Source organism: Diceros bicornis, chromosome 12, assembly GCF_020826845.1.
Source record: "Diceros bicornis minor isolate mBicDic1 chromosome 12, mDicBic1.mat.cur, whole genome shotgun sequence".
NCBI lineage: Eukaryota > Metazoa > Chordata > Mammalia > Perissodactyla > Rhinocerotidae > Diceros > Diceros bicornis.
The window spans coordinates 72,708,194-72,723,073 of NC_080751.1; the positions used below are offsets into that span (position 1 = coordinate 72,708,194).

At 46.0% G+C, this 14,880-nt stretch overlaps 1 protein-coding gene across 1 annotated transcript; it reads left to right on the forward strand.

Annotated features, from left to right (window-relative positions):
• Positions 1-379: 379 nt before the first annotated feature.
• Positions 380-12,574, forward strand: CMPK2 (cytidine/uridine monophosphate kinase 2). Its single transcript, XM_058551851.1, has 5 exons — positions 380-1,099; positions 2,489-2,603; positions 3,583-3,784; positions 8,935-9,168; positions 10,665-12,574. Exons 1-5 carry the CDS (start codon positions 425-427, stop codon positions 10,786-10,788), a joined length of 1,350 nt encoding a protein of 449 aa, XP_058407834.1. The 5' UTR covers positions 380-424; the 3' UTR covers positions 10,789-12,574.
• The last annotated feature ends 2,306 nt before the right edge of the window (positions 12,575-14,880 follow it).

The window sequence follows — 14,880 nt, forward strand, 5'->3', positions numbered from 1 at the left end:
ATGCCCAGATAAGTAGTCTGCAGTGCAACAGAGGAGGAATGCAAACCAGAGCCCGGGGTCATCTGCCTCCTCCCCGAACGCGGCGCCGGAGCCGCCTTCGGGCCGCGGGCTCAGGTCCCCAGTCGGTGCCAGCCCGCGGGGCCGGCCTGGTGAAAGCAGCCCTTGGGGTTGGTACGCGGGGACAGCGCGGGCGGCGGCGACGCGCACCCGCGGGCCTTCCCTCCCGGCGGCCGCTCGTTTCCGGCGCGCACCTCGCCGCGGGAAGGCGGAGGCGAGGCCAAGGAGGGCGCCCCAGACCGGGGCCCCGCCCCCGCCCGCCCCCGCCCGCCCCCGCCGGCCGCTCGCTTTCGTTTCCCGGCGGCTCTTCCCGCCCGCGCCCCGGTTTCGTTTCCGAGCGCCGCGAGGGCGGGACCGGGAGGCGCCCATGGCCTTCGCCCCCCACCCGCGCGCCTCCCTGCTGCTCGGGCGCCTCCCGGGGCCGCGGCGCGGGGCCTGCGCTCGGGCCATGGCGCCGCCGCGCTGCTTCGCCCTGGAGCTCCCCGGCTGCACCTTGGCTCACTTCGCCGTGGGCAACGACGCCCCCGCCGCGCACCCCGACCCCCGCGTGGCCGCGCTCCTGGGCCCCCCGGGCCGCAGCTACGCGCTGTGCGTGCCGCTGGCGCCGGGCGCGGGCTGCGCGGCCCGGGTGCAGGCGGCTCGGCTGCACCAGCGCCTGCTGGACCAGCTGCGCCGCGGCCCCCTCCAGCTGTGCCAGCTTCGCAGGCTGCTGTGCTACTGCCCGGGCGGCGGGGCGGGCGGCGTGCAGCGCGGCTTCCTGCTCCACGACCCCTGCGGCAGCCCCGACACCCGGGGCGCGCTGCTGGCGCTGCTGGACACGTACCAAGAGGCTCCGCGCCCACGGCTGGGCGAGTTCGTGGGCGACCCGCACAGCCAGGTGTGGCAGTGCCTGTGGGAGCTGCGGGACGGCCAGGGGTGGCGACAGGTGGGCCGCGAGCGCGTCGTGCCCGCCCCGGAGCCCACACTGCACCCGGTGGTGCCCGACCTGCCCAGCTCCGCGGTCTTCCCCGACCGGGGAGCCGCCCGCGCTGTTTTGGAGGCGGTAAGAGTCCTGTCCCTTCTCAGCCCACAGGGTGCGCCCCCAGACCAGAGAAGTGGACACAGTGTGCTCTCCGGGGGGCTGGCCTATCAAGACCTCCCGTGCCCGGGTAGTTGATTTACTCCCAGTGAAGGCAGCCTGTGTGCCAGGCTCTGGTTTAGACACTGGGGCTCCTTGGCGATTCTTGCCCACGAGGAACTTCCAAACTGATGTGGGAAACGTATCTCAACACTGAGCTAGTGGTGCGGCGCCTGCTATACCGGCACGGTGGAGGTCCTAGAGGAGGAGGCGAGAGGCCCCTGGTGGGGGGAAGAATGCCATCTAGGTAGTAATTACACCATCCCAGGAGGTTGGTGTGTAGGGAAAAGGGGAAGAATTTGGGAGTTTAAAAACTTAGACAGTGCCCACCTACTTGCTGGACCCAAGTCACTCAGCTACTCCAAGTGTTCTTTTTTTTCCATACCTAAAATGCCTGTCTTGCTGGGTTGAGACAATGAAACATCTGACACGCAGCAGGTGCTCAATGAAGGAGAGCTAAGAATCTTTCTGACTGCAGCCTAAGCAGGGTCTGGGATGTCCAGACACCGCCTCCTGAGGCTGCACTATGGATCTTAGATAAATTTTACAAGCTTATAGGATAATCCTGCAGAGTAGTTAAGAGTGCAAGACCAACTACTTGGGTTTGAATCCAAACTTGGGCATTAATTACCTGTGTCACTTTCAGTAAGTTTCTTAAACTTTCTTTGCCTGAGTTTCCTTAATCCACAGAGTTATCATGAAGATTGGCCAAGTTAACACTCTGAACACACTTAGAATATCGCCTTACTCAGAGTAAGCACATAGATCAATAGACGTCTGGGCCTCACTGCAGAGGTGCCATGAGGATGCAGTGGGGCGGTGCACAGTTAGGAGCTTTGAATCCCCAGGAAGACCCTGCTCTGCGTGCTTGGTGATTGCCGTGCTTGGCACCCTCCTCAGCCCCAGGGTGGTTAGGAAAGGACAAATGCTGAGTGCTGTCTTTGGAGCCAACAGTGTAGCTGATTTCCCACATTTGTGACAGACTGTGCCAGGCGGGGCCTGTAGTTCCATCGTCTCAGCGTGATATTGCTCTGCAATTATGCATCTTTCCTGTCCTTCCCCCCATGGAGAATGCTGGTCAGTGAGGGTTGCAGGCTGAGTGATCCCGACAGTTACTGCCTTTTCGAGCCTCAGCTACCCAGTATAAAATAAAATCGTCTGCTCTTCTCAGGTTCAAAATACTATGAATTTTGGCATGATGCCAAACATAACTTAGGCCTTGTTAGTGTCAGACAAGCTTGTTCTCAGCGGTTAGGTGTGGCTTCTGCAAAAGCCCCATTGCTTCGCTGCTGATGCGTGGATGCTGTTTTACAGTGTACACCCTTCATTCCTGAAGCCCGAGCGGTGCTTGACTTGGTTGACCAGTGCCCGGAACGGGTCCAGAAAGGGAAGTTCCCAGTCATTGTCATCGAAGGACTGGATGCCACAGGTAAGAGAATATTACCTTTTAGTTACAGGCAATGAGATTAATTGATCAGTTGCAGGAATAGACAGGTCCCGACCAACAAAACTTTATACAGAGTTCAATTCATAAGCCTCATATGAGCCTCCAGGGTGTGGCAGGCTCGGAGCAAGGCAGGCCTGGAACACAGGATGAATGAGACCTTCCATCTAAGGCCACGCGAGGGGTGGGCGAGCTGAGCCGCAGGTGCTGGTGAAGACGAGAAGGCACTGAATGTAGCCTCAGCGTAGGAGGCGAGGGGGCTAGAGTCATGGTCAGGGATAGCTGGGAAGGGTTGACGCCTGGATGGTGTTTGCAGTGCAGGTAGGAGCTGCTCAGGTGAGGAAGGCGGAGAGGTTCCCCAACAGGAGAAACAGCATGGGTGGAGGTGAGAGACTTGAGCCAGGAGGGTGCATCTGGGAGCTATAGGCAGTTCAGAGGCCCCCGTTGGAGCAAAATGTGGAAAAATTGGCAAATGAAAGGGAGGAGGTTTTGAAGCTGCCAAATAGATATGAAAATACCATGGACACCTGCACACTTAGCCCAAAACATAAGAACAGGAGAAGTGTGGCTCCAAGGGCAGCAGCAGATACCGAGCACAGAGTTGATCCTGGGGAATAACTGCATCGTGTGGTTCAGCGTGAGGAGTGTCTCCTTCCTGTGTCAGAGGAAGAGTGTTAGGAGGAATGAGGTAGAGCTTATCACGGGGCCTGCAGGTCCCATACCAGAGTTTCTTATTAATTTGTAAATAAGACCATTTTGGTTTTTCTTCTAAGTATTCTCATACCAAACAGAGGAATCCTAAGTTCCTAAGGGTGCACAACATTTTATAAAGAATCATATTATTTAATCAACTCATTCAGTTTATAGGCCGAAATGCCTTTCTTCTTTCTGAGTTAATATTAACTTTTGGGAGCGGTTTGGTGGCTGTGCTTAAGGTGTGCTATATTTTGTGTATGACCTGCAGGTAAAACCACTGTGACCCAGTCAGTTTCAGATTCACTCAAGGCTGTTCTCTTAAAGTCACCACCCTCTTGCATTGGCCAGTGGAGGAAAATCTTTGACGATGAACCGACTATCATTAGAAGAGCATTTTACTCGTTGGGCAATTATATCGTGGCTTCTGAAATAGCTAAAGAATCTATGAAATCTCCTGTGATTGTAGACAGGTGGGTATAAAGATGCCTTGAATTTGGCATTTTCTTCCTCACATTTGTGTGTGTGCATGTGTGTGTGAACATGTATATGCAAGTACACATGCAAGTTCATTAAGTCAAACTGTAGTACGGTAGTATTAGGAATAATGTCTATGATTTACTAATTACCTACACCGTTGCCCAGCATTTTGCTAAGAGCGCTAGATGTATTATACTAATATCTGGAACAGTTGCTTGCCTGGGTAGATACTAAAGGTTATCCCCAATTTACTGATGAGCAACATAGGTCTGAGAAAGGTTAAGCAATTTGCCAAAGTGCCTGAGCTAGAAATAGCATATTGGGGATATTAACAAAGTCTCTGTTTCACAGATCGATGCTTTCAGTGGTTCGCTTGTCCATTGGCTTGTTCAACAAGCATTTATTGAGCGTCTATCTTGTGCCAAAGACTGTTCTCAAGTAGGGGAGTCAGTGGAAATGATCTGGATAGTGCCGCGTTCATGGAGCAAACACACTCTTGAAGGAGAAGATAGTCAAGTGCATAAATACGTAAGATAATATCAGAGGATGATGCATAATGTGAAGGGGATAGATCAAGGCGATATGGTACACAGTGGCTAAACCTCTGCCAGCTGTGGTTTGGGAGGGCCTGCCTAAGGAGATACCATTGATCTGAGCTCCTAATCACCAAAAAAGGCAGATGTGAACATTCCCCTGTAACAGCATTATGGAGAGAGGGACCAGGAGGAGCAAAGCACAGAGACAGGAAGGAGTTAACATATTTGAGGACTAGAAACAGGCCAATGTGATGAAAACATAGTGGACGAGGGGTACTTTTTGGACGAATGAAAAGAGAAAGACAGGGCAGGTGGGTAGGGCCTGTGGCCGTGGGAAAGAGTGTGGATTTTATTCTGAGTGCAGTGGGAATTGATAGGGAGTTCAAAAGGGCTTCAACTGCAGTTGGATTATTTCTTAACATTAGTCAAATGATCATTTTATTGTTCTTTCTGCAATTTTACTTATTTTTGGAAAGATAAGCAATTATATTGATGTCTGAAAATTATTCAGGAAAGAGCATTAATTATAAATGTAAATTTCGAGGAATTGCAAGAAGTGAACACATCCAAGTATAGCCAGCACCCAGATCAAGACTTAGAACCTTACCACACCCCATAAACCCACCTCCTGCTCCCTCCCAGTCACTACCCATCTTCCCCCCCGACGTGGTAACCGCTGCTCTGACGTCCAGCACCATAGATTAGTCCCGCCTGTTCTTTGAGCTGTCTACACAGGCAGATATACACTGAGTGCTGTTTGCATCTGCCTTCCTTCATGCTACATATGAGACGTGTCCTGGTTGCTATAAACATTCTCTTACACATCTTTGGTGCACATATGTGTGCAGTTCTGTTGTGTAGATTTCCAGGAGTGGAATTGCAGGGATGTGGGACTCAGGTGTGTTCAGCTTTCGTAGGTATTGCAAAGTTTTCTGAAGTGGTTGAAACAACTCATGGTACCCTCCTCCCACAGCGGTGTTTGGGAAATCCCTTTGACTCATCTCCTAGTCAACATGAACATTGCCAGTCTTTAACTTGAACCATTCCAGCTTTTCCACTCATTCCCAGTTGGTCAGTTAAAAGCTAGTTTGCCATATCTGCAAACAGAACTTCTACCACTTTCTTGAAACATCTTTCTCTGTACACTTGTCTGTATCTCTGAAATATTCCATAAAGAGATCATTCTGAGCATATGTGGAGAATAAAGTGTGTGGTGCCTGGTGGAGGGCTAGATGAAAACAGTAAAAATTAGTTAGAAGGCTGGTGCTATCATTTAAGCTATAATGCCAGTACTTAGTTTTAACTTTGGGGATGAAGATAGTTATTTCAAAGTAGCAAGTTATAAGGACTCCTAGAGAAGGGTAAGAAGTCACGTCCCTTTGTGGGACTTCTTTGCCTGTGGAATGTTTCTGCCCTGTTGTTAATATGTATGAATCTTCCATATTTGATATCTTTTTTTGATACAGACTTCTTTATTTTAAGGAGAAAGATTAAACTTTTCATAATAGAGTGTGACTTCATGAGGCACATTATTTCCTGAGACGCCTAAATATCCTGAAGCAGTGCTGGCTTCTGCGTGTGGGCAGATCGTTATCCTCTCCGTCTCTCCGTCGCCAGTTTCCTAATCTGTTAAATGGGGATATTCGTTATCCCTTCCCTGCCTACCATCAAGACTTGTGATGAATAGCCAATGAGTTGATGCAGGTGGAAGTGCTTTGGAAAAAGCAAATTGTTATGAAAATACAAGGCGTTATTATGTAAGTTTTGTATAATGTGTCAGCAAATTGCATTTGATTTGAACTAATGTGGGTTCCCTGATGGCAGGAATGGAGAATACTAAACAGTGGAGAGAGTCTGAAATTGATGGCCAGAAAGTATTATTATTTAAAATGAGCCGCGATGTTGTCAATGAGAGCACTCTGGCTGTAGAAAACAGGGCCCTAATTCTTCCTCTGATTGTTCTTCTTTGTGTCTGTGAATTGTCTGCAATTTTGTTCTTTAAAGAGATACTGTATCACCTTGTCAGATGAGAAGAAAAGAGCAGTTATTTGTTGTCTGGGTGGGTTTTGTTCACGTTTAAAGATTTTAATGAAATCCGTTTTAGACAACACCATCATCTAGCTGGAAAAATAAGGGAGACAGTAATTTTTGATGGTGACTGTGGTAAAGGTTGGCAACTTAATCACACTCATTACGTTAAAAAATCTATTCTTGCTGATGGTTTTTCTACAAGAAAGAAGCCTTTTTAAATTAAGATGATATAAACCTCTCTATTCATAGTTGAGTATTCAATTCAGTGAACATGGAGCATGTGCAGAACATAGTGCAAGCTGCAGTTGGTTGCCAAGAAAAGGAAAACCTGGGCCCTGCGTGGATTTATTCAGCTTGGGAGACAAGATGCATCTGATGGAGAAGGGGAAAGTACACGTCTGTACGTGGTAAGAGTCAGGGAAGTGAGACATCGGTATGTTCCCAGGAGAATTCAAGAAGCTGAGGTTTTCAGAGCACACTTTTGGAGGTGGAAAAGGTCTTTGAAGGATGGATCGCATTAGAATTGATCAATTCCCAAATTAATTTTTTACATTTGTCCTTTTCAGTACTGTCTGTATTGTGTCATCATAATTTGAAATGATGCAGCGTTAGTTATAAACAGTGTCCAATAAGAATTAGATATTGTCTCACAATGACAGTGTGATACAGTTTTTTAAAGCACTTGTCTATTTTTGCAACAACCATGGAAGGAAAACAAAGCTTGCGTGATTTTCATTTTCTAGATGAGAAGATTGAGGCTGTGTTGGCTTAAATGACTTACTTAAGTCCGCAAAGCAATTAGGTGGCAGAAGGTAAAACAATGCACAGCTTGGATAACATTGTGAATTTATTTTGTAGATGCTAGTATGTCCTTTTCGCTGTGAAAAGGAGTTCAAATCTAAAATGATTAAGAATTTAGTATTTTAAAACATTGACGGCAGTAAATTGAAAATACAGACGAGGGTGGGCCCATGGGCACCTCTCCATATTAGGATTTTTATAATCATTTTTTAAATATTTGTTGTAGGTGACAGTCCTTTGGTACTGGATTTGGAGTTTAGCATTTAGTCACTTAAAATTGGGACATGACATGAACAGGACAAGAGTATAAAATAATCCCAGTTCCTTGATTCAGATACCCAAAGAACATTTACTGCATGCCCGGTGTGTGCCAGAGACTGGCTTAAGGTTTTGGAACATAAACATGACTGAAAAAGGAATTCTCCAATGGAGGAGACAGAGATCAGACTTTGAAACAACTCGCTCTAATTTACAAGAAGTTCTTCAGTGGAGTCGAGTGTGAAGGACATTGAGAGCCTGGAGGAGGAGACGTGAATTCTGCTTGGGGGCTTCACCTGAGTGGGACCCTGAAGGAAGAGGAGCTATTCTGCTGCCTGAACCTCACTCTGGCTGGAGGAAGAAGTGTGCAGACCCATGGAGGAGGGGCACACGCTGTGAAGGGTGCCTGTGTCTTAGTGGGGAGGCTGATGGTTTCCCGGCAGGCGATGGAAAGCCACTGGTCCTTTTGAAATAGAGGGCTATTTTGATTTTCTTTTCCTCCCCCAAAAACATTTTTAAAAACAGCCTGTCAAGAGTAACCAACTTCACTCAGGGAGGATTTCCACAGAGTTGCGTAGGGTGTATTTGGGTTTAATCTGCCTCCCCACTTGATACTGATGCACAATTAGATACCTGGGGACTTGGGAAAACCAGCCCTGGTGGTCTTGTGGTTAAGATGCCGTGCTCTCACTGCCGTGGCTCAGGTTCGTGTCCTGGTTAGGGAACCACCCACCTATCTGTTGGCTGCATGTTGCCTGAAAGCTATGCCATGGGGATTTCAAATACCAGCAGGAACAGGTGGACGAGTTTCAAATACCATAGTGGACAGGTTTCAGCGGAGCTTCCACACTAGGAAGAATGACTTGGACACCCACTTCCAAAAAACTGGCCGTGAAAACCCTATGAATAGCAGCGGAGCATTGTCTGATACGCACCAGAAGGTGAGAGGGTGGCGCAGAAAGACCAGGGGCGGGGGGTCAACTCTGCTGTGCACAGGGTCTCTAACAGTCCAAACGCACTCCATGGCACTAACAACAAAGAGATGAGAAGGACAAAGACATCCTGACTGCGGTTCCCAGAATGGAGATTTCACTGGCAAGTTCAATTTTAAGACAGTGTGGGAACTGAATAGGCCTGCAGATTTGTATTCAGCCAAGGCACAGCATTAAATGCAAATGGACTACAAACAAATCTCTCACCCCCTGTCATCCTCCCTGATAGAAGAAAGCATACTGCGGGGCCAAAAAGATGGCGACAGAACAATTGCACAATAACTACAGTGTCGATTGAGTGAATGTAGCTGTGAAGAGCCCACTGCCTTCTTAGTGTGATGATTGATTTTATTTTTTGCATTTTATAAATACTTTTAAAAATAAAGTTTTATTTATTTAACTTATACAGTATTAAGGAAACTTCAGCAGAGCCATCCCTGGTTTCAGCATTCTCAGCAGCTGATTTTCAGGTGCTACCTTGACTTTTTCTGCAGACGGAGAAGTCACTATTCCTCTCCTTCTCAGGTACTGGCACAGCACGGCCACCTATGCCATAGCCACGGAGGTGAGTGGGGGTCTCCAGCACCTGCCCCCAGCCCATCACCCTATATACCAGTGGCCGAGGGACCTGCTCAAACCCGACCTGGTCTTGCTGCTTACCGTGAGTCCTGAGGAGAGGATGCAGAGGATTGAGGGCCGGGGCATGGAGAAGACCAGAGAGGAAGCTGAATTGGAGACCAACAACATATTTCGTCAAAAGTAGGTGTCCCGATAAGATGTGAGTGGCGGGGGTCCCTGGCCATGGTGTCGAGCCAGGATCAGCACTAACTTTAGGAATGCGGAGGAAATGATGTTGTTCCCATTTTTCAAACCCAAGAGGCAATATCCTCCAAGTGAGTTCAGCTGCTTCTCACGGGATTGTTACCACGGGGCTGCAGCACTGTTGTTTTAAAACCTTGGGATATCTGACTGGGGATCAGACATTCTTTTGTGGTCCTGGCTGTGCCAGGAACAATGTGAACATGAGAAAGACAATAAACATTTCTGGGTCTCGGTTTCCCCAGTTGAAATATAATGGGCAGAGAGCACTGTCTGGTGAACTCATGGTGACTTTCAACTGTTAGGTACTTCCTGTGTCTCAGGCGTTTTACTTCTCATGCTCAATAATTCTTGCAAGGACAACATTAACCATATTTATAGTTTACAAAACTGAGGCTGAAAGGACTAAGGGATTTGTCTACATCTGCATAGCTACTAAGTGGTAAAACTGGGATTAAAATCAAGATCTCTTGATTTTAAGGCAGTGCTTTCATTTTCATTAGAAAGCTCTGAACACAACAGGGGGAGAGTCTGGACCATCTCACTGCCTCATGGCTGAGTATGAATCAGTTCTGTAGGACTGGTTTGAAAAGCCAAAACAGAAGAGTTTATGTAAATAAACAATGATCACACTGTTATCATAACAGAATACTGTTATAAATAATTAAGTAACAGCTCTGCTGTGTGCAAAGAAACCATCTCAAGCAATTTACTTGTATTAATTCAATTAAGCCCCATGAGAAACTTTCAAGGAAGGTATTATTTCAGTCCTCATTTTGCAGATGAGCAAACCAAAGCACAGGGGGGAAAGGAATTGGACAAGTTCACTTAGCCAGTCAGTGGTAAAGCAGAGCTGTGGACCAGACGGTCTAATCCCGGTGCCTGCTTCAACCACAGTGCTATAGTGCTTCCATGAGGCAGTCAGCACCAGTCATTCCATGTCCATCAGGCTAGCTAACACAAAAGGACGTGTAGAATTCTGGTGAAATTTTAGGAGACTCCTAAGTGAAAACAGTGTATACGCTAAGGACTTCTGGCTGGTCTGAAACCCTTCAGCGCACAGATTGCAGAGAAATTTGCAATTGGGCAAATTACTTAATCTCTTTGAGCCTCTGGCTACTTTCTCTGCAAAATGGGGATAACAGTGGTTTCCCTTCTAAGGTATATTCTGAGTCTGAAATGAGAAGAATCATGCAGAATGCTAATGCTTGGCAGGTAACAGGTATTCAGTAAATGCTAGCTATTAAACATTGTTATTAATTTATCATTTATTAAACAAAATGTATCAAATGTCTCCTGTGGGCAAAGGTAGTTGCCAGGGGGAGCAGTGAGATAAACCAGATGGGATCTTGCTTCAAGCTGTTGAGGAAAATAACATTTGCATGAAGAGCTGTGTTAAAAAGTAGGCCAACTCTTTTCATTGTGCCTGTCCCCAGGGTAGAAGAGTCCTACCAGCGGATGCAGAACCCTGGCTGCCACGTGGTTGATGCCAGCCCCTCCAGAGAAAAGGTCCTCCAGATGGTTTTAAGCCTAATCCAAAATAATTGTAAGGAATTGTAGTTACTCCGGGCCAGGTGATGCATTTTACTAGATTTGATGTTGTTTGATACATCTCAGCCCACGACTGGTTATGCAGTATTCCCAAATTTCTGTTGCATAAGCAGAAAATTGGAGACCAGACATTTCAGTTTTACCTAAACCATGCACTTGCTTCTGACTGATGAACCCTTCAAGGTTGAGACGGGTCATCTTCCAGCGAGACCAGTGATGGCTTTCTGCCTAGTATAACAAACGTTTTCTTGGAATGTTTTTTTTTGCTGAGGAAGATTAGCCCTGAGCTAACATGTGTGCCCATCTTCCTCCATTTTGTATATGGGACACTGTCACAGCATGGCTTCATGAGCGGTGCGTAGGTCCACGCCTGGGATCCGAACCTGCGAACCCTGGGCTGCCGAAGCAGAGCATGTGAACTTAACCACCATGCCACCAGGCCGGCCCTTTGGAATGTATTTTTAACTACATCCCTACCAAATCCGTCCAAAGTTTGTCTCATCCAGAAAGCACGAGGTAAACAGAAGCAACCAGGAAGATCTTTCAAATCAATGGAAGCCCTTTCAGCCTCTCCCATGCCTACATCTGACTCCCTGATGAGACCTTGATTTGGCCAGAGTCGACTTCTTCCCATTCTGGCCGCACTCCATCATCCTGAGCTCAGCCCCAAATCCTAGAGCCAAGCGACCCCACAGAACATGTCTGTGTGTCCTGGCTGTGCGAAGACACTCCCAGGGAGCCGTGTTGTGGGTAGGGGACACTTACAAAGAAGGCATCTGACGTGACTGAGGCTTACAACCCCCGAGATGGTCCTCCCGCTTAGCACTTCAGAGTCAAATAGATAGCCAACCCAAGATGCTCTATATACAAATATACCAACCTTCTTTGAATTATATTCTGCTTATTTATATTGCTTTCCTTTCCTCGGAAAACATGGCTTTGGATGAAATGAGTGTTGTGTACTGAACTAGATGCACGAAACGTAGCCAATCCAGCAATGTGTTTATATTGATGTTTATATCATGTTTCTCCTCAGTGTGGGGCTATGCTTCACTCATTAAAATTGAAGCCAGAAGCTAAATGCATTGCTTGTTGTGTATTTTCATTACACAGATTTAATTTATCTTACTAAATAAGCACAGTGGATCCTGGAATGGGATTTCTTAGTAAATTATCTTGCATTTGAATGTCTTATGATTACACATGAAATCAGCTTTGAGATCTGTTTGGCTAGAAAAAAAAAAAATCTGAGAGAAAAGGAGACTGAATAGGTATGTGGCTTTGGGGAGTCATTTAACATCAACAGTCCATGTAACTTGATCTAAAAAGTGATAATAATTCTTTATTTGTCTTAAGGAGTTGGCTGAACCAGGTGATTACCTAAAATTCCTTCCAGTTCTAAAATGGATGAATCTGTAAATTATTTTGGAGGGATGTTTCAAGAAGACATCCCTCCAAAATAATTAAATTTAAGGCTTTTTCAGGTTTATAATATGGAATCTTAAATTATAAGAAAGTTTAGTATTAAATATATCATACTATTTTTCAAAAGTACTATAGGTAATTTATACACACTATATTTACATATATAAATATGTAATTGGTTTCAGTTGAAAATATTTTTTAAAGCCGATAAGTAGCGTTAGGGTTCTTTTAAGATGAGATATCTAATTATGTTATTGGTGTTATTTACTTTAAACCTTTTGAAAAGCTTCTGCTGGCAGCCTAGACAAATGTTTAGTGCTTTCTCTATGTACCTTGTAAATAAATAAACTTGCTGTGACTTTCTGATCCATTCTGTTGTCACAAGTGTATATCAGTTTTTCTGAAGGTGCCCCTCCAGTGCGGCTCTTGTATGGGAGGGAGTTTTTGGTCAAGGAAGTGGAAAGGTGTGAGCTTATAGACCAAGTGGAATTTGTGGTGAAAGTGCTTTCGGGGGAAGGAGAGGGCATTTTTGTTTTGTTTTAAACATCATTTCAAGAAAGTGCAATCCCTTCCTCATTGCAAATATTAAAGGGACTTTTTGCTAATCCAGTAAGAAATAATTCTTTGTACAGTTGGGCTCCTTATGCACTGATGGTATATGACGCATGAGTGTGAGATAAGACAGCATCTCCTACTGAGATACCGATGACAAGGGAGCATTTGCTTGGCTCCGTTTCATTACAAGGTGAGTTTTGTTTCTGTTCCTATGACAGACCTTCAGTTGTCTCAAATATTTATTCTCTCTTCTTCCATAGTAATATAATTTTTAGCTCACACACGTGGCTGCCGAGAATTACAAGTACATTTCCAAGGCTCCCTCCCAGCTAGAATGGTCAGCTGACCACTTATAGGTTCTTCCCATGGCCTGTGAGCAGGAGAGACCTATGGAACATCATGGGGAGGGCGTCCCTTTCCCCTCTTAACCCTGCACACTGGCTGGTGTTGAGCAGTGGTGGAGAGCCATCTCAGGACCAAGAGATGAGGGTGACGCTATAAAGATGGAGAAGCAGCAGGATGAATGGAGACTGCCTTTGCTTATGAAAAAGCAGAGAACGACTAGTGTGAAAGTGTCTGGTGCTCCAAGCTAAGGGGCGTGTCCACCTGGGGAAACGGATGTGAGGCAGACACAGCTGATGTGCAGAACCTCAGTATCCACCTTCTCCATTTCCTTCCCCCTCAGTGGCTCATGTCTGGGCTGTTTTGTTTTCTTTTATTTTCTAGACTAGACTCTCCTTTTTTGCTGACTCTTCTCTCTGTGAAGTGTCTCTCTTCTAGGAACAATTGTGTAGTATCTTAAAAATGCGTAGACTCTGGGATCTTTTTGGAATGAACACTAAGGAAATAATCAGTGATGTACATAAAAATGTTTTATCACAGCTGCATAATGTATTTCAAGTCATTGGAATATATTTGTGTATCTGCAAATGTATGTTTACATATAATATGTATTGGTTAAATATATTAAAGTAAACCCTTTTGGTGGAATGCTAAGGAAAATGCTAACCTCCTAAGAAGGTAAAGTATCAAGAGTACTTTTCTCTTAGTTACAGCCAGTGATTTAAATTTCAGCAAAATGTGAAGATACAGCTAAAACCGTGTGACCCACTACGCTAGGTTGGCAGGTCCAGAGTGGGGACTCCACGTAGATTAGAGCAGCCGTATGGTTGCAGGTATGCTGGATGACAAGGAGGTTTAGGCCTTTACTTTCTTCATGTTAAAGCTGTTGTTTTCCTATGAATTTTGAGGCCAGGAGTCAGACACTAAGCTAGGCTTCCCATTGGCAAATATATCCACTAGCCATGTTAATCTTCAGGCTTCTGTAAGTGCATCTCTGTTCACATGCTTAAGTATTTTCTTAGCATGAGCAGGGAGAGGAGAAATGGATGCTGGCCTTTTTTTTTTCAGGAAGGTATTTTTTTTTTCCTCACTTCAAAAGTGTAGTAATTTCATGAAATTCATTCAGCCTACAGTTGTAATCTACAACTAGGAGAAGATGCTGTCATTTTATATTGCCTATAAATAATCTGGTCTTTCTCAGGAGCAGCGTAAGTGGTTAGTAGAGGAAAGAATGTTTAGTCCTATCAGGTTTAAAACTTAATATAATTTGATCTTGTAACAGTCCCTTTAGGTAATGCACACTCTTTTTCAGAGACAACACTCAGAATCTCAGATTTCTGAGGCTTCAAAAGCCCTCCCTAGCCTCTCCCCAAGATGGCATCTGGGTGCCTGGGGCCAAGAGCATCATTTAGGCAACCTTGGAAATGAGAGAAGATGGGTCTCTGGTCACATTATCCTCTCTCTACCTGGATGTGGATTGCCCTGCTGGTGCAGACAACTGAGATTTGTATCTTGTAGCCCTTTATGAAGACTTGGTTTCTGCTTGGGTCTCATTGGTGTTTAGAGCTCTTGAGTCTCTGTCTTCCATCCAGCCCCAGCCGTAGTCACCTCTTGGCCAGCTTCAGTTTCACAGCCATCGGAGCCTTCTCTCTGGGGGACCGTACACTCCAGGGCGTATTCAAATGTCAAGGAACTGAGAACAGTCAAGACAGTAGATGTCAAGCACTCCCTTGCTGAGTCATTCTGCACAGCCCAGTTTATCTTGAGGTACCCTTGTTC

What these genes read in the sequence shown, in the direction of transcription:
- CMPK2 (XM_058551851.1), top strand. Translation starts at nt 425, where the DNA reads ATGGCCTTCGCCCCCCACCCGCGCGCCTCCCTGCTGCTCGGGCGCCTC. An exon ending in CCCGCGCTGTTTTGGAGGCG is followed by an intron (nt 1,100 to 2,488) that starts GTAAGAGTCCTG and finishes GCTGTTTTACAG; the next exon opens with TGTACACCCTTCATTCCTGA. An exon ending in AACAACATATTTCGTCAAAA is followed by an intron (nt 9,169 to 10,664) that starts GTAGGTGTCCCG and finishes GCCTGTCCCCAG; the next exon opens with GGTAGAAGAGTCCTACCAGC.